Below are 16,806 nucleotides of genomic sequence, written 5' to 3'. Positions count from 1 at the left end.
TTAAGGGGAGCCGCCGTATCCCCGCCTTTTTGGGGGCTTCGAATGAGTGACTCTCCTTTCGTCTTCGCCTCCCATCCAGACTCGCTTCTCCTTTCTTTGCAGCCTGCACTGCCACTTTTGATGCTGTTGTTTGTCTCGAATCGGGAGCATCATCTCCCCAGATCAGGTCTCACGTACTTTTGTACAGCTACTCCTATCCGGAGAACTTCCTGCACGCCAACTACACCCCTCCTCCCTCCTTACCTAAGCTCCTCCCCTCCCTCCCATTTCCGTCCACCATGACGGACCGACCGATGGATACGGTTGCAGACAGCAATTCCAGTGGATCAAACGTTGCATCTCCCCGTTCTAGCACGGATTCCCGCACTCCATCCGCCAGCGTTCGGTCACTCCGCCTCTCCTCGCACGCTCCGAATCATCAGCACCGTCAGAGCATCAGCGATACTCTCCGTGCGACACCAGGGTCGCCGCGGGCACGCCGACAACCCTCCTTGACCCAGGCCGCCATTCAGAGTCTCATCGACAATCCGCCGGCCCCGAACAATGCCAACCCCGCGTTTGTTGGCCGAGACTGGCGGGAGATCTCCATCGGGGAGCTGGTCAGTCCAGACGACCTGAAGTTCGTCGACATAGACACGGGAATTGAAGAAGCGACGAATGTGGGCGCTGCTGCTAGATCCAGATAGAATTTCCGAGTCGCGGGCTGACTCTGTTAGATCTTGATCGACACCGGGGCGCCGGTGCTGCTGATCCGGGAATCGCCCCAGCATAAGTCGGCCGTGGGCACCTTCGACTACGCCGATCTGAACGCATATCTCCTGCTAGCGGCGGGACTAACACAGCCGAATGAGGAGCTCCTTGCGTCGTACGAAGAACTTGCACGCAAAGCGAAAGAAGGCATTCCGATTCCGCTGCGAGATGTCAAGGATCTCGGTCGCAAAGAACCGCTGACGACGTTGCCAGCATCGGCCAGTGTCATGACCGCTGTACAGACGTTTGGCGGCGGGGTGCATCGCGTGGTAGTAGTCAGCGAGCGGGACGACAATGAGGTTGTGGGCATTTTCAGTCAATTCCGACTGGTCAAGTTCCTGTGGGAGAATGGCCGCAGCTTTCCGGTGATCGACCAGCTGTATCCGCAGTCGCTGCATGACCTGCGGATCGGGTCGCGAGATGTGATTTCAATCAAGTGCGTTCCTTGAACGGGTTTGAAGTGATCTAGCTAATGCTGTGTAGTGGTGACCGGCCGCTCGTTGAGGCGCTGCAGATCATGAATGAAGAGGGCATCACGTCTATTGCAGTGGTGGACAACCATTCCAACGTCGTGGGCAACATCTCCACGACAGATGTCAAGGTACGCAGCACTATGACGCTAGATGAGCACCGCTGACCAGACAGCTCCTCACGCGCTCATCATCGCTCCCACTACTCCGCAATACATGCACGCATTTCATTTCCGTGATTCTGTCGAACCGCGGCTTAGAAGAGGGCAAAGACTCGTTCCCGGTTTTCCATGTGAACCCAGGGTCGACACTAGCGCACACCGTCGCCAAGGTGGTCGCCACCCGGTCCCATCGGTAAGTCTAGATCTAGCACATACACAATGGCAACTACTAACAAACCACCAGCCTCTGGGTGACCGATCCGCTATCGCCATCCTCATCAGGACCTCCTACACCATCGCACTCATCTGTGCATATCCCACTGGTCACCAACTCGAGTCCACCCCCTTCACCAGCCGTCAACAACGGCAATGCGGCACCAGCGGCATACCTCAGCGCGCCGTCGATCCCGGCCTCGGCGCTACCCGGGGCACGGCTTTCGGGGCGGCTAGTCGGGGTTGTGAGTCTAACGGACATCCTGAACCTGCACGCGCGGGCGAGCGGACTCAGTCCGGCGGACCCAGCCGAGAGCCGTAGCCGACGACGACGCAGCAGCAGTTCGAGCGTGGGGGTGCGACGTAGCGGCGAGATAGGTCGGGAATTGTTCAGCGGGCGAATCGTATAGCCCGTTCTTCTTACTCCCTTAATTTTTTTTCTTTACCTCTTTTTTTCCCTTTCTAGTATTTACCATGTCCAATTCTGTACCTAGATCGACAACAAGTACATATCAATCCAATCCATAGGATCAAATCCCATACCTGATTCAATCCATCGGAAATCCCCCCAAATCTGGAGCAAACCTGACATATAGAAGAACACGGGGGCGGGGAGATGAATCTCGGCCCTACACCCACCCATCCTTACACAATACACTCCATTACATACAATACAGTAATATACTTCGTATCCTCAATACAAGACCACCCCCACCCCACGCCCCACCAGCAGCACTCCCCATTGACCAGTGACACAGTGACTGTATACTAAATACAGCGACTGAGCAACCAGCAAGTGGATACACGACGCCCGATCCATAGATACTTGAATCAGTTATGAACTGCAGAGATCACTTAAGTACTTAACTAGGTGAAAAGCGGGCCCCGGCCATCCCCGAGACCCGCTCGCTTCGCTCCCCCTACTTAACTTGGGGGGTATTGGAGGAAGGGCCCAAGGTACGACTTAGTTAAGTTGGGTGGAAAAAGGCCAATAGGAGGGTGTTATACCTGGAAGGGAAAGCGTGGGTTGGTCTAGATTGGGACGGAGGAGAGGGTTAGATTTGAGGTTAGTACTGGTAGGGGGAGGTGAGTATTTCCGGAGTGTGTGAGGGTTAGGGTAGACTTGGCAGTGAGGAAGGCAGTGGCGGTGCCTACTATCTATCTATTCATCTTACACTTTACTATTAGTATTATTGTGTAGGTAGTACCTTAAGTAGTATTATCTGCCATGTGTGAAATGTTACTACTTGGCACTTGGCAGGGACAGGAAGTAAGTAAGTCATCCTAGTGTATATTCATCTCATCTCATCTCATCTACCTATCTACATAAGCTAACTAGCTAGCTACTCAACAAATCCTGATGTAAGCCAAACAAGCAATCAAGCTACCCAGAACACGTTACACAAAATCCAAATCCAATCCCTCTTAATCTCTGGAGCAAGCCATCATGATCACCCACCCACACCCACACCCCCAACTCCACACCAGCTCCAACTCCTTCCCTTTTTCGGGCTATCAACTATCCGGGAGCTCCCAAGTTCTAGACTTTGAACTCCACTGTGAAATGGGAGATCGGCCGGATGTCCGTAGCCAGACCCAGCCCACAAAAACAACAGTAGTAGCAAAAGCAACAGATGAACCCAGTTACTCTGTTTAGTTTAGTGAATAGCCTGGGTCTTAACAGGCCCATTCCCCATCCCTATTTCATGTAAGTCGGGTAGCTGGTTTCCATCCCACCTCCAGGATATTGCTAAAAGTCGGGAATGGGTAGTGGGTGGTGTTAGCCGAGACGGAAAATACTTCCATGTTGGGTGTGGGTTTTTGGGTGGGAGTGTATTTACGAGGGAGGAGATACTTGCTTGCTTTGGTAGGATAGTACTACTGTAGGGTTCAGTTTCTATGTGGGTTGATGGTAGTAGTGAGGGAGTGTGGTATGTAGTAATTAGTAGTAGGGCAGCAGGATATGTGGATTCTACTCAAAGTTCTGTAGATGGATTGAGTGTAAAGACAGGAAGTATAGTTAGGGTATACTAAGAATACTAACAAGAAGGAAATGTGTACTCTGAAAGCATCTACTCCTTGAACTCAACCTACAAAATAAACTCTTTTTCACTTACTGAACTCGCAGACACAAAAACAGAGGGATAGACCCGTACCTCCCACAACCAACCAACAACCCCCCAAGAGCAACAGCACAGTGAGAGAGACGAGAGAGAGAAGAGTAAGAGAGAGAAAGAACCAAGGAAACCCTACCACCCGAACCTGAACCTACCCAAGCACCAGTAAGTTAAGTTACACCCGCCCTAACCCGATTCCTCCTAAACAGTTCACAAAGTAATTGAAAAGTCAAAAGTACTAACTAATCAAGGTTCATCATCGCCTCCCGGCCTTTCCTAATCAGGACTAGTTTGCGAACCAAGTTCTAAAGTACGTAGCACAGACCAAGCGGAACTCCGTAAGTATCCACACTAAAAAGGAAAAAAAGGGAAACCCACAAGCCAATCAATCGATAAGATTCTCTGCTTATTATTGCAAATTGTTGTGAGTGAGTGAGTGAGTGAGCGAGAAAAATGACTTGCATTTCTGCAAAGAAACTAGTAATGCAGATCACCTTCCCGTTTCTTCCCACATGATGTTTCCACACTAATAACGTTAAACTAACTAAACAACTTAATGTAAATGATTCTCGTGATCAAGGCTGGTCTGTTGGTTTAGTTTGGTCGATCAAGGGCTATATTCGACTACGTACGTACGTACGTACCTTTACTTTCTAGAGTATAGATAGGTTTAGGAAAGAAAAAGAGGGGTAGGGATTGGGAGAACCACACAAGCTCTCTCTTCCCCTCTCTCTATCTCTCTTTCTCTCTACTTAGAAGGCAGGGTGTGTGTGTGTGGATTGACAGACTTTATTGGTGGCGGAGGTGGATTTCTATACACTGCTTGTGCAGAGATACTTGTGTATAGAAGGGAAGAACTTTACCAGCAGATATTTCTATTTATGAGAGTAGTGAGGGAATTACTTCCTTCTCCTCTTTTTTATATTATACAAAGAGTGTAACTACAACTAACTAACTACCTGAGTAATATAGTATCCCACTAACTCATCTCATCCAAGCTCTAAAGTAGATCTCATACCAAACAGACCAACCAAACAGAATCACCATCACCATAATTAAAAAAAATAAACTCAACACTAAAACCGCGCATCTCCCATCACCCTTACCAAATTCCCTCAGCTGGCCCTCAGCTTCCTCCCCCAGATGTCAGCATGTCGACACCCACCATGACACAAAAAAACATAGAGAGAATAAAAGACGGGAATTCCCAGCTGGGTAAAAGGGGATATGAGTGGATGGCTACTATCGGCTAAAACGGCGTGTTCTACCTACCTCAGCTATTACCTTACTAAATATAGTAGTAAGTAACCAATCTATCTATCTGGATAGTAACTACCTATAGGCCCTGACTAACTGAACTGACTTCGTAGTGACTAGGGCACGTAGCTACCATGTCACTCACTCACTACATTCCATCTCAGCTGATACTCACCATCTTATTTCGATTTATTTCTCATATCGCAATCAGATAACCTAACAAATAACTACTAACACGATGATCACCCTATGTCCTCATAAAAACCATTTCACCATCCAAGTTCTTAGTTCTTAAGAAGTTTTTTCTTTGTGTAACTCGTATAACTATTGAGCCATTATAATGCATGCACATCATCCGGCGGCTGAAAATATAATGCCGCGGGGTTTTTTCTCTAACTGAAGAAAATTTCTTTCATTTCCACTAAATTATAATAATAAAATCGAACGGGTCTATGTTGAGGAAAATCGATGCATTCGGGTTCGCTGTTTGCGGAAATGTAACCTCATCTCCAAATTCTCCACCCACCAGGTTCCCTGGAGCTTGGGGAGCTTCCACCGGTCTAGCTAGATAGCTCCAGGACGGTGAGGATCCACTTTACTGGCCCTGAAGTTTGTTTGTTGGGGTTTTGGAAGAGAGTGAAGTTACGAAGATGGCTGAATTTCTACCAATCCCAAGAGGAAATGTCAAGTTAAGCAAAGGTATAGCATTCGCTATGGATCACCTGGTCAACGCCGCTCTCCCGGGTATTGTCTCCCCTCGTACACACGACACCAACCAAGCCAGCAAGTCCCCACCCAAAAGAAGTAGTAGTAGTAACAATAATAAACAGACAAAAGAGAAGAAGAAAATAAATCAATACTAAACATATAGTTTAGAGCAAAGTAATCACTCAACGTATAGGGTACTCATGCACTGACGGGAAAATCCTCCATGGTAAAAAATTCATCAAACGCCGTTTCTGATTCCGGCAGCTGGGGACCACTGCCCAGCGTAAATGCGAACCGGCTGAAATCTTCATAGTCAGGATCCATATGGTGCTCCTGTGCGTAGCCCATTACCCCCTCGTCCTTGTTCAGGTCTAGCCCCCAAAGACCCGGGTCCTGCCCCGTCGATGTGGGGGACTGTGGTGTGCTGGGCGTCGGGCACAAGTCTGGTGTCGGCACTGGCTCTGTGGAATCCATCGGCATGCCTGGTGGAGAGTTGAGCTGAGACAGGTTGGCTAAGCTTTGCGTCCGCAGAGCTTGGCCAGGCTCCGACCGGACTCGAGTGTGCTGGTACATCGGGTGGGCCGGTCGAGGACCGGCCGACGCCGTTGAGGACGAGGACGACGTTGTGGTCGTTGTGGGAGGCACCGTAGCACTGCTGTTGCTAGACGCCGCGGGAGTTGCAAGCAAGGGGGAAGGCATCGCGTGAACGGGAATGACCGGCGCCGAACCCATGCGGTCCCGGAACTGACGAACCGGCATGGCGCCCATTTCGCCCATCGTAGTGGCCGGGACCTGCTGCACCGGCGACACGAACCCTCCTGTCCAAGGCGATCGCATGGGCTGCGGCCCGTTCAGCTGCGTCGGCCAGGTGGGTCCGCCCGCGGTCTGGGTGAGGTAGGATGGTAGTTGTCCCGACGACGCGGGGACGACGCTGGGATACGACGGCGACTGGGAATTTCCGTCGTATGTGGGGGAAAGCACATAGCTACCCTGGTGTGGTGCCAACGGGCTAGTCATTGGCCCGGTGTTCATACCGTCGGAGACCGAGGCACGAAGCCCAGACAAGTCCAGACTCATCTTGCGGATGCCGTTGAGAGACGCCCGCGGGTTGAGGTGGGAGCTGGCCCGACGCTGGTGCAGAGCACTAGGACGGTTGGCAAAAGCCGCCATGAGATTGCGGTTGAACTCGGTTTGCAGCTGCATCGACTGAGCGTGCAGCATACGGTTGATTTTCTCTTGGTAGCGGTCATCGACCTCTTCGTACATGGCTTCTCGTTCAACAATTTCCCGACTGATGAGGAGAGCCTTGCCGGTCCGCTGCTTGTGCAGGCTGGAGGCCCGGTTGGCCGACTCCACGCGAGCATCTAAGCTGCGGTCTTTACGACGGGAGGCGGCTATGAAGGCACTGTTTTCTCGTCAGCGGGTTTGCAGGCAGAGAAATAGCGGCCAAATAGATAGCCTACCGTTCCTGGTTCTCCTCCTTTGTGCGGGGATTGGGACAAACATCCACATCGATGGCGGGAGAGCCCATCGTGAGTGAGTGTAGTGGACAGTGACGGGGAAAGCAGTGTGGGCAGTTAAGGCAGTATGGTGTGATGTGTGGGCGCGGCGTGCGTAAGGCAGTAAGACTGAGCAGATGACTGCAAGATCGGCAGTAGGTATGTTGAGGAGGAAGATGTTTCACCACGCCTTGTACACAAGAAAACAATAATAGAAGGGAAGAACAGAAAAAGACGGGGGGTTGAAGTTAAATAAAATGGCAGCTGTTGGAATAACGGCAGCCAAGGAGGGGCATCCAACAGTGAGCAGAGCCGTCAGTAAAGTTGACACCGGGAGTGGTTCAAGCAGCGAAGTTTAGCTGTCAGGTCACAACAGCTCAGCCAGCCAAGGGCCGAGTCTAGACGAGACATCCAGTGCTGGGGCAAGTCTGGGTCACCGAAACAAGGGCCGACCAAAGTCAGGCTCTGATGGAACCATGGAACGAGCGACAGTGCAAGGTTCTTGCAGAGCCGGGACTCAGACATGGGAGGAGACTAGATCCCATGGAAGAGCGGAAGTCTGAAGTGGGTGACTAGCAGGGGAGGATCTAGGAGCGAACCGGAACCATTTTCCAGAGAAACCAGATGAAGTGAGGAAGGAAGTAGCAGACAATGTGAAATCGATGAAAAGAAAAACGAAGAAAGATAAGCAGACGAGGAAACAAGAAGATGAGATGAGGGGAAGAGGAGAGGAGATAGCAGATTGAGGGAGTGGGGAGCTACACACGAAGCGGAGACATCGTTTGCCCAGGATGATCCTCGTGATGGGGAAACACGATCGATCTTGCCAATGCCAGGTATGAAGTCGCTAGCAGGTATCTTGTCAGTATCATTCCCAGCGAGAAAGTACCTCCTAGTAACTCCTATACCATACGAGAATCTTACTAGATACACTAGTACTAAGTAGTACGAGCCGGACAGCCTAAACTAGTGCAAAGATCGGCCAGGTCCGATCTTACCGTGTGATTGGCCACAACTGGTTATCATTACCGTATCGGGTAGAGTGACAGATGCGCGGGTTTTCGTCCGTAATCCGAGCGTACGCGCTACTGTAGGAACATCGGGGATTTGTTCGGCCTCGTAACTTTCACCATTTCAATCTTGCTTCTCTCCACCGCTGATCTTCCCATCTGCCTCCACCTGCCAGATCTTCAGTCCAAGCCACAACTCCTCTACTATCTTTCCCCGTACACACGGACATTATTGTTAGAACCGATTAACAGCGAGATCAACAGTAGACAAGGATGCGGATTTTTTCTCTTTTTTATTCAATCGTCCTAACACATACCTAATCTGGGAATTCCTCTACCTTGTCTGTCTGGATCAACCTACTTATTTCACTCCACAGACAACAAACAGCAATCCAGTATGGAGCAGAATAAACAAGACCATCGCCAAGATCCTAGAACACCTCGCTTAACAACATAACATAGACATTATCATTCATACCAACCAACTTACTTTGACCTGAAAAGTAAATACCTTCATAATCTAATCGCCTCCCATCCCTCCATACAGACCGTACAGACCACTTCTCAACCCACGGAATCAAGTCTGGATAACAACCACCACCCAAACTAAAAATCCCGTAGCCACCGCCACGCCACCTACCCAAACCCCAGGAACAAATCCCGCCGCCTCTCCTTCCAGCTGCCCATCTAGTAAAACTCCCCTTTACCCCCTTACCCAGGTACTTAGACCAACAACCTCGGACGCTAAGGTACGCCCCCGAGCATTGCTCGTCTACTTTCCCATTCCAGCACACCCATCGCCTTGTATACCTAGACCTTCACATCTAGCCTCTCTCAAACCCCTATCCCCATCCCTCGGACACTATCCTTTTCCCTTCAGGTTCCCTCTTCCTTCTTCCGTTCTAGTCCTAGTTTCCGCATCGGCTTCTGCCGCCATCTATCCATCCATCCATCCACCTATCCATTCCATACGTAGTACATACAGTATAGCTAGCCCCCGTCCCCTGTCCCTCGCCCCTCGCCCCTCGCCGCCCCCCTATTTTCGCCACCAGAGACAGATACACAGAACACAGACACAGACACAGAGAGAGAGAGGGAAGAGGCGCAAACCCCACATACGTACCATACACACCTACACAGAACATGGTACCGCACCCCGGGGAAAAACTTGTGGACTGACTCGCGGGATATGATGTTTGTTTGCCAGTGCCATGTTACTCCCTTCGTCCAATCCCTGTCCCTTGGTTAGGCTTGGCTTTCGTCGTTGTGTGGCTGCGGCTAGGAGGGGGGAGACCCAGGGTGGTGGGAAGGAAGGAAGGAAGAAAACCCAGTACCTAGGTTAAGTATTTAGTTTAGAGGGTAAGCACATGTGGTGGGTGGGAAGGTAGTAGGCTGGTTCTAGAGGGGGGGCGTTTGGTCCGTGAGTCCGGTCGGGCGAGGGGGAAGGGAAACATGGGTGTGTGTGTTGCTTGGATGCGTGCATGCATGCATGCATACAATGTAGATTGATGGATTGATGGATGGATGATAATGGGCGGTTGATTGGATTGGGTGTGTGACAATACAGGGACAATTGGTTTGTCTTTTGTCTTTTGTTTTGTGCATTACTTGGTTTGGTTTAGTTTGGTCAAGTTCTTTGGGCATAGGAAGCTACTGCTAGCTATGCTACTACTTACTACTTACTACCTATCTGAGGAGGAGATGGTGTAGGTTGGGGGCGGGCTGTCAAACTTGCTGGAGTTGGTATACACGGCATAAAGGGGGAAAAAAGAAAACACTAAATCATCCACACACAACGGCAGGCAACTATGCAGGGCTAGCTGGCAAGAGAAAAAAAAGCTATCAATCACACTTTCAAACAATCCCCTCCCCCCCTCTCATCAAACATGGTGGAGAAGAGGGAAAAAAGAGGAGGTGTGGGGGGAGGAAGAGGGGATCAAAGAAGGGAGACTAAATCCTGTCCGACAAAAAGTGTAAGTAAAGGAGAGTTATCAAATCAGGCTATACCCAACGACGGCACCATCCCCTGCTCCTCTTTGTGCTCACTGCCCACCCGGTATGACACTCGGTACCGCATCTTGATCGAGTTGCCCTTACCCCCCGCTACCCCGGAGATGAGCATCTCCTGCTGCACCCCGTTGTTCTGCAGCGGTCCAATGTCCCGCCCGGACTGCGGGCGGAGTTGCAACGTGTACGCCTGTGGGAATTGTTTAGCTTCTTCCTCTTCTGTCCAAAGGGAAGCGGAGGGAACTTTACAACTCACCTTCTCCACGGCCACCTGGAAGTGTAGTTCGTTCAGTGGCTGGCTCGTGCCGTTCGAAAACAGGGCCACCACATGGATTTGCTGCGACTGCTGGGGGTGTCGCCGCGCCACAAATTCAATTCGGAGTGCCGAATTCAATACCGACACCCGGTTGGTGCTCGGTAGCGTGTTGCTCTCCGGCAGCGACGATGCAAAGTTCCATTCGTCCTCCTCCGCCGCCTTGCCGCTGCTGCCAACCGGTTGCGTCGGTCCGCTTCCTGCCAGATCGAGCAGGGACCCCCCAGCGGCTGCATGGCCGGCTGCAGATCCTCCAGACGGGAGGGGACTGGCATGTCGGGGACTAGCGGATACCAGCGAAGCGAATGGGTCGACAGCCGGTGGGGGAGTGGGCGTTGCGACGATGCTCTGGGGTCGTGCACTTGGCACCGGAGTGGCTGACTGCGATGGCGGTTGGGAAGAGCTGCCCAGCGAGGACAGGATGTCGTAGTTCGGCTTGAATCCACCAGGAGCCTGCGGCACCGGTGGTGTAGCAGTGGTCGTGATCGCTAGCACGAGGATTAGCCATGTCAACTCATTCATGTCAGCAGCAGATGTCTCCTACATGGTCCTAACGAGATACCACCCACGGCCGGAGCGGGCTCATCTATTGACAGCCCCAGCAAGTCGTTCTCCAATGAACTGCCTCCGGTCGCGGCCGGCGCACCGTTGCCGTTAGTACTAGCACTTGCAGGAGGTTCCGGGTCAAAGTCGATAAGCGACAGCTGGTTGTTTGCGTTCTTCGATACACCTGTTGTCGTGCCCAATGTGCCCTTGGGGATTCGTGTGGCGGCTTCCCAGTCGCCCTTCTTGACAAGCTTGTACCGCTCAATGGTCCGGTGTATGCTGTCGTTGATCTCGAGCAACTTGTGAACCGCCTCCGGATCATCCGACTCCTCCTCGCACATCTTCTGGATCTTGGGATGGGCACTCTGCAGCGCCCCAGCCAGTTCCTAGCAACCCGACAGTCAGTTGACAATCAAACGAGACACAGCGCCGCACTTCCAAGCTTACCTCGAACACATCACCCTCCGCGACCGGGTCGCCAGGCTGGTGACTCTGTAGCATTTCCTCCAAGATCTTCGCCTTCTGCTGCACCTTGGCGACCTCTTCCGCCGCCTTAGCCCGATAATCAGTCTTGTGTCTGTTGTCGTACCCGGCCATGACCTTCATCAGACGATTAGCCTCCTGCAGATCCGCAGGCGTACCCCTACGAATCAGCTCCTGCAATTTAGCCGACTGGGCCTCTTTCTCCTCCTCTTCCATCTCCTCCGCAGACCGCAGATTCTATTTCAAATATCACTAGTCAGCAACACTCCCTAGAACCAGTGGGGGCGGGGATCACGCACATCACTCGGATTCAAGACGGCCGCATCCTCATGGCGAATTTCCGGAAACACATAACCTTTGTAGAGTAATAGCCGATGCATATCACGAATATGGCCTAGATCCTCCTTGTACCGCGACGTCTGGCAGATCGTTTGTCTCCACTCCTCAATGGACTCGAGGATGCGATGTTGCACCCGAGTCGGCCGCAGCTGCGGTCGCTCGGGGAATCGACGAACCAGCTCATTCAGAAACTCTTTAGTGCTAATCTGGAGGTGAAATGGGTAACCGCAGTTTTTGACGCAGATGTCGAGAAGCTAAAAGGTGACAAGAGTCGCAGGGGTGGAATGTTAGCCCCGCATTCAGGCACATCTAAGCTCCATTATATGGTTGGTTGGTCTGGAATAAAAAGCCTACCGCCAATGCTAGTAACGCCACATTCTGATTCCGCGAGTTGATTAGGTGGACGATTTCGAAGGCAGCTTCGCGAGGTCTAGAAGTGTGGAGGGTTGGGTGGGTTAGTTTAACGGCGCGGGTCGGTGGACGCGACACAGTAGTAAGTAGCAACTCACGCATTGCCTTTCTTGGAGTTGATCAGATCGGCCACTTCAAGGTTCAGGGCGAGGTTGGGTTCGTAGTGCGACAAGTCGCAGGCATTTCCTGTAGGAGTCGTAAATATTTAGCCAACCAAAATATCAAAAGAATTCTGTATTGGTGTGTGCGTTGCTATTTGGGGAGGGACAAAAAGAACACAGGGGTGACGTACGAACAGCCCGTTGCAGCGGTGTTAAGCCCGGCTCAGCGTAGGCACCGAAACGGTCCCTCGCTGCCATGCGTGCTGAAGCGGCCTCCAGGGTGACGGCGGATTATGTGTAAGCTGGATAAAAGGGAGAGAGAAAATAAGAAAAAAGCACAATTGAAATAAAAGGGAGTCAGTCGAACAGGACCGTGACTCAGGGCGGAGAGTGAGGGGAAAAGGACCGGAGACAACAGAAAGAGAGAGTTGAGAGATAGAGAGGGGATGAGTTAAGTTAGTAGCTCGAAATGGAACCAACCGACTTGGTTTACTTGCCCGACTCACTCCCGCTGGCTGGCTGCCCGCTGGCTTTACTAGTTCGTTTTCCCACTCACTCCACGTGTGGCGCCCGCCGTCATCTTTCAACTTTCCCCTTCTTCAATAATTTTCCGCAATTCTTCAATCACCTCCCACTGTCACGCACAACACAAAATAACAACAACAACACACATCCACCATGGTCCGCCATAAAAAAGACAACTTCGCTCGAGGAGGCAAGAAATTCTCCTCCAAGGGTCCCCGTCCTCCCCGCCGCGATCCCGCCGACCCTGACGCCGATGATGCCGACCGCCCCTCCAGACCTCCATTCAAAGCCGCCTGTTGGGATCTGGGTCACTGTGATCCCAAGCGCTGCTCAGGAAAGAGATTGATGAACTTTGGTCTGATGCGCGAGCTGCAGATCGGCCAGCGATTCCCGGGTGTAATTGTCTCGTACGTTGTCACCCATCCCCACCCTATACAACAATCACCAAACAAAACCCCCCAATAAACTAACATCCACATCACATCACTATCCAGACCTAACGCAAAGAAAATCATCTCCCCGGTCGATAAAGACCTCCTCGAACAGTTCGGCGCCGCAGTAGTAGAATGTTCCTGGGTGCGAGTGAAGGAAGTGCCCTGGTCGCGAATCGGAGGAAAATGCGAACGACTCTGTAAGACTCCCGAATTCACAACCAATATTCAACATCACGAACAATAATACTAATACATCGATCTTGAATGAAAAAAAATAGTACCCTACCTCATCGCCGCCAACACAGTCAACTACGGCAAACCCTGGCGCCTAAACTGCGTGGAAGCCCTTGCCGCCTGTTTCTGCATCTGCGGCCACGAAGACTGGGCCCGCCAAGTCCTTAAACCCTTCCGCTACGGCGAAGCCTTCCTAGAAATCAACGGAAAACTACTCAAGCGGTACGCCGCCTGCGCTGACGAAGACGAAATCAAGCGCGCCGAGGAGGAATGGCTCGCCAAGATCGAGCGGGAATACGAGGAGAGTCGGGCCGCGGGCGGCGCAGACGATATTTGGACGGTGGGGAATACGAATCGGAGGGCGGAGTCGGATTCTGAGGAGGATGATGAGGAGGGTTCGGGCTCTGATAAGGATAACAACGATGAGGAGGAAGAGGAAGAAGAGGAGGAAGATAAAGACCCCTTCGCGATATCAGACGACTCGGAAGAGGAAGAACAAATGGCTGCTATTCGAGCCAAGATCCTAAATTCCAAGTCGTTTCAGAATCCCTCGGCTTCGGATAAGCCGCAGCCGGAGAAGATTGCGAGACCGGAGGAGGAAGGGTCGAAGTCGAGGCCGTTGGAGGATTCGGATGCTGAGTCCGGGTCTGCGGAGGGGAGTGAGGATGAGGCGTTCGATAGTATTATCAATGCGACGCCGGTGACGGATCGGACGGGAATTATTGCGGCGCAGAAGAAGAAGAAGGAGACGTTTAGTGCGTCGTTTTCCAGGACGGTGGTGGATGCGCCGAAGCGGTGGTAGTGGGATGGATCCTTTTCTTATTCTTGATCGTGTTCGGATGGGACTGGATGGGTTTGGATGTTACAAAAGTTATGATATGAGCATGCATCTCATGGGTACATATAAATAAATAGGCATGAATGTAATGAATGATACCGTGATGAGATTTACTACCATGGATGGATTAAGTAGTTATTTGTTGATCGATTGACTTTGATTTATCGGTCTTTCTTTTCTCTTTTCTTCAATATAAACAGCGAAAACCAACCCCGTCCCGTTCATTGCTGTCCCCGTCCCAGTCACATATAATGCATGCAAAGCATAACGAGGCATCTCAGACATATCAAGGCGATCATAACCATCTCATGCTTAGCGAGAAGGGGGGAAGAGGAAGTAAGAAAGTAAACAATAGATTGACTGAAACCCTTTTGCCCTATTCCGAATGAAGAGAAATGACTACCCCCCGCAAGCACCCCGCAAATTACAAAGCAACTATTTACATAACATAGAGCACATTCACGTCTAAATGATTCCGTCAGAAAATTCCATCTTCCTAATCACGAAGCGACAGGCGACTGCTTACCCAAGGGATGGCTGCAGCTCAGCTGCGGCTTCTGCGTATACTTGGTGGACAACTCGTCTCGGATGCTGTTCAGCAGCTGGACGTAACTCTGCTGCGGGTTCTTGCGAAGCGCGCTGATAAAGGCCCAGGACATGGCGCCGGTAGCCTGGCCGGCGATCTGGGCGTCCTGACTGGTCTGGTCGTCCTTGCTGCCGGACCACATGATAACGTCGGCTGGACTGGTCTTGGTCTGGATGGTGCGCTCGTACGCCTCGTCGCCCTTGGTCGCCTTCTTGAAGAACCCAACGGCCGTCGACATCATGCCGCTCATGTCGCCACGCGCGTAAGCCGAAACAACACCCAGCAGGCCCTGGCCCGCCTCCTTGGCCAAGTTGGGTTCCTTGAGAATACCCTGGGTCGAGTAAATGTAGGGCAGGTCGAGTGCGGAACCCGAGTGACAGGAGTCGAAGATAGCCGTCAGTCGGACACCCGGCTGCAGCGGTTTGACCATGATCCGGTGCATCTCATCGTCGACAATGTGGCCGGCAGCCCGGAAATCGACCGGGTAGATAACTTCGTCGTATCCGTCGTCTTCGTCGCCGTCGAGGTCAGGCGTCTGTCCACCGTGTCCTGCTATTGTCAGAACCAGTCCAGCAAATCGGGGTTATGAGGACGGCATACCAGAATAGTGGAAGAAGAGCGAATCGTTCGGCTGGGCATCCTTGACGAGCCAGTGCATAGCCCGAAGAATGTTAGCCTTAGTGGGTTGACTCATGGGGTTTTGTTGATCATCCGTCAGGAGGACCATGTCTTCGCGAGCGTAACCAAAGTTCTGATTTAGGTAGGTGGACATGTTTTTGACATCGTTGATACATCCGCGCAGCTGGCCCTTCTGGTTAAAGTAGTTGATACCGATCAGCAACGCCTTTCTCTTGCCCGTGCAGCGCGAGTACTGGAAGTTGTAACCCTGCGGCGCGCCTTGGCCGAAGCTGACGGGTTCGCTGGGCGGCGGCGGAGGGGCGCTGTGGTTGCCTTGGTTGTAGGAGTTATGGTAGGCATCGGCGATACCTACAAGAGGCGTCAGTTGGGATAGAAGCTTTGCACAAGATATCGCAGTGACATACCTGGCCGGCCCCCATACATCGGGCCTTGGCTGGCAGAAGGGTAGCCACCCTAGAGAAGCGACGTCAGCTTCCACCCATACCCACCAACATGCAGAACAGGCGACGCATCATGCAAGACATACATTGTATCCGTTTTGAGGGGGTTGCGATCCTTGGTACTGCTGAGGAGAGGGCTGGCTGTAGGGGTAAGGGTTGCTGGGAGGCTGCTGTTGGCGATAAGCCTGGCCGGGGTAACCACCGCCCCCGTAGGACGAGTGGTGGTGTGAGTGGTGAGGATTCATCTGTCTGCCAAAGCTACGTCAGCGCGACGTCTAAAAGTAGCGGTTTCGTATTTGTGAAAATGCGGGAAGAGGGACTGAGAGTTTATGGGAGAACAAAATCTCACGAGGGGAGCAAGTAAGGAGATCTCACGGCTGCTGATATTGGGGCGGGGAGCCATAGCTCTGCTGCTGCGGAGGATAGGAATATTGCTGCGGAGGGTACCCGGGCGGGCCCGAGTAAGGTGGATAGTAGGACATGGTCTGACAAGAAAGAAGAGGAGGAGGGGGGGAGGGGAAGGGAAAGAGATCAGGTGAAACCAGAAAAAAGGTTTGATGTGAGGATGGGAATGCAAACCGGCAGGAAGCAGACAAATAAGAGGCTGAGTGAACGGAGGGATGGGGGGGAAAAGGTGGAAGGGAAGGATGGAGGAGGAACAAGAAAAGGCGCAGGCGTCAGTCAGTCAGATGGGGAACCGATGGCAGATTTGCGGCATAAGCCAG

At 52.0% G+C, this 16,806-nt stretch overlaps 5 protein-coding genes across 5 annotated transcripts; 2 read left to right on the top strand and 3 right to left on the bottom strand.

Annotated features, from left to right (window-relative positions):
• The first annotated feature begins 75 nt into the window (after positions 1-75).
• On the top strand, positions 76-2,150 carry BO85DRAFT_451760 (uncharacterized protein). The gene is made up of 5 exons (XM_025660666.1): positions 76-659; positions 717-1,186; positions 1,234-1,351; positions 1,396-1,574; positions 1,626-2,150. The coding sequence occupies exons 1-5, from the start codon at positions 279-281 to the stop codon at positions 2,002-2,004; spliced, it is 1,527 nt and encodes a 508-aa protein (XP_025512806.1). The 5' UTR covers positions 76-278; the 3' UTR covers positions 2,005-2,150.
• Positions 2,151-5,852: 3,702 nt separating this feature from the next.
• Positions 5,853-7,348, bottom strand: BO85DRAFT_85797 (uncharacterized protein). Its single transcript, XM_025665736.1, has 2 exons — positions 7,140-7,348; positions 5,853-7,081 (listed from the first exon to the last, which is right to left on the bottom strand). Exons 1-2 carry the CDS (start codon positions 7,205-7,207, stop codon positions 5,875-5,877), a joined length of 1,275 nt encoding a protein of 424 aa, XP_025512805.1. The 5' UTR covers positions 7,208-7,348; the 3' UTR covers positions 5,853-5,874.
• Positions 7,349-9,788: 2,440 nt separating this feature from the next.
• On the bottom strand, positions 9,789-12,828 carry BO85DRAFT_451758 (VHS domain protein). Its single transcript, XM_025660665.1, has 8 exons — positions 12,577-12,828; positions 12,383-12,470; positions 12,228-12,303; positions 11,834-12,127; positions 11,499-11,771; positions 11,050-11,437; positions 10,449-10,993; positions 9,789-10,382 (listed from the first exon to the last, which is right to left on the bottom strand). Exons 1-8 carry the CDS (start codon positions 12,641-12,643, stop codon positions 10,182-10,184), a joined length of 1,932 nt encoding a protein of 643 aa, XP_025512804.1. The 5' UTR covers positions 12,644-12,828; the 3' UTR covers positions 9,789-10,181.
• Positions 12,829-12,924: 96 nt separating this feature from the next.
• Positions 12,925-14,566, top strand: BO85DRAFT_451757 (ribosome biogenesis TSR3 family protein). The gene is made up of 3 exons (XM_025660664.1): positions 12,925-13,317; positions 13,405-13,541; positions 13,623-14,566. The coding sequence occupies exons 1-3, from the start codon at positions 13,064-13,066 to the stop codon at positions 14,378-14,380; spliced, it is 1,149 nt and encodes a 382-aa protein (XP_025512803.1). The 5' UTR covers positions 12,925-13,063; the 3' UTR covers positions 14,381-14,566.
• A 51-nt stretch (positions 14,567-14,617) lies between these two features.
• BO85DRAFT_85686 (caspase family protein) lies at positions 14,618-16,127 on the bottom strand. Its single transcript, XM_025665735.1, has 4 exons — positions 16,046-16,127; positions 15,603-15,989; positions 14,943-15,551; positions 14,618-14,881 (listed from the first exon to the last, which is right to left on the bottom strand). Exons 1-4 carry the CDS (start codon positions 16,062-16,064, stop codon positions 14,856-14,858), a joined length of 1,041 nt encoding a protein of 346 aa, XP_025512802.1. The 5' UTR covers positions 16,065-16,127; the 3' UTR covers positions 14,618-14,855.
• Positions 16,128-16,806: the final 679 nt, after the last annotated feature.

Source organism: Aspergillus piperis (genome assembly GCF_003184755.1).
Source record: "Aspergillus piperis CBS 112811 unplaced genomic scaffold BO85scaffold_17, whole genome shotgun sequence".
NCBI classification, from domain to species: Eukaryota; Fungi; Ascomycota; class Eurotiomycetes; order Eurotiales; family Aspergillaceae; genus Aspergillus; species Aspergillus piperis.
The sequence above is the reverse complement of the archived record's forward strand: the minus strand, read 5'-3'. Positions and strand labels throughout refer to the sequence as shown.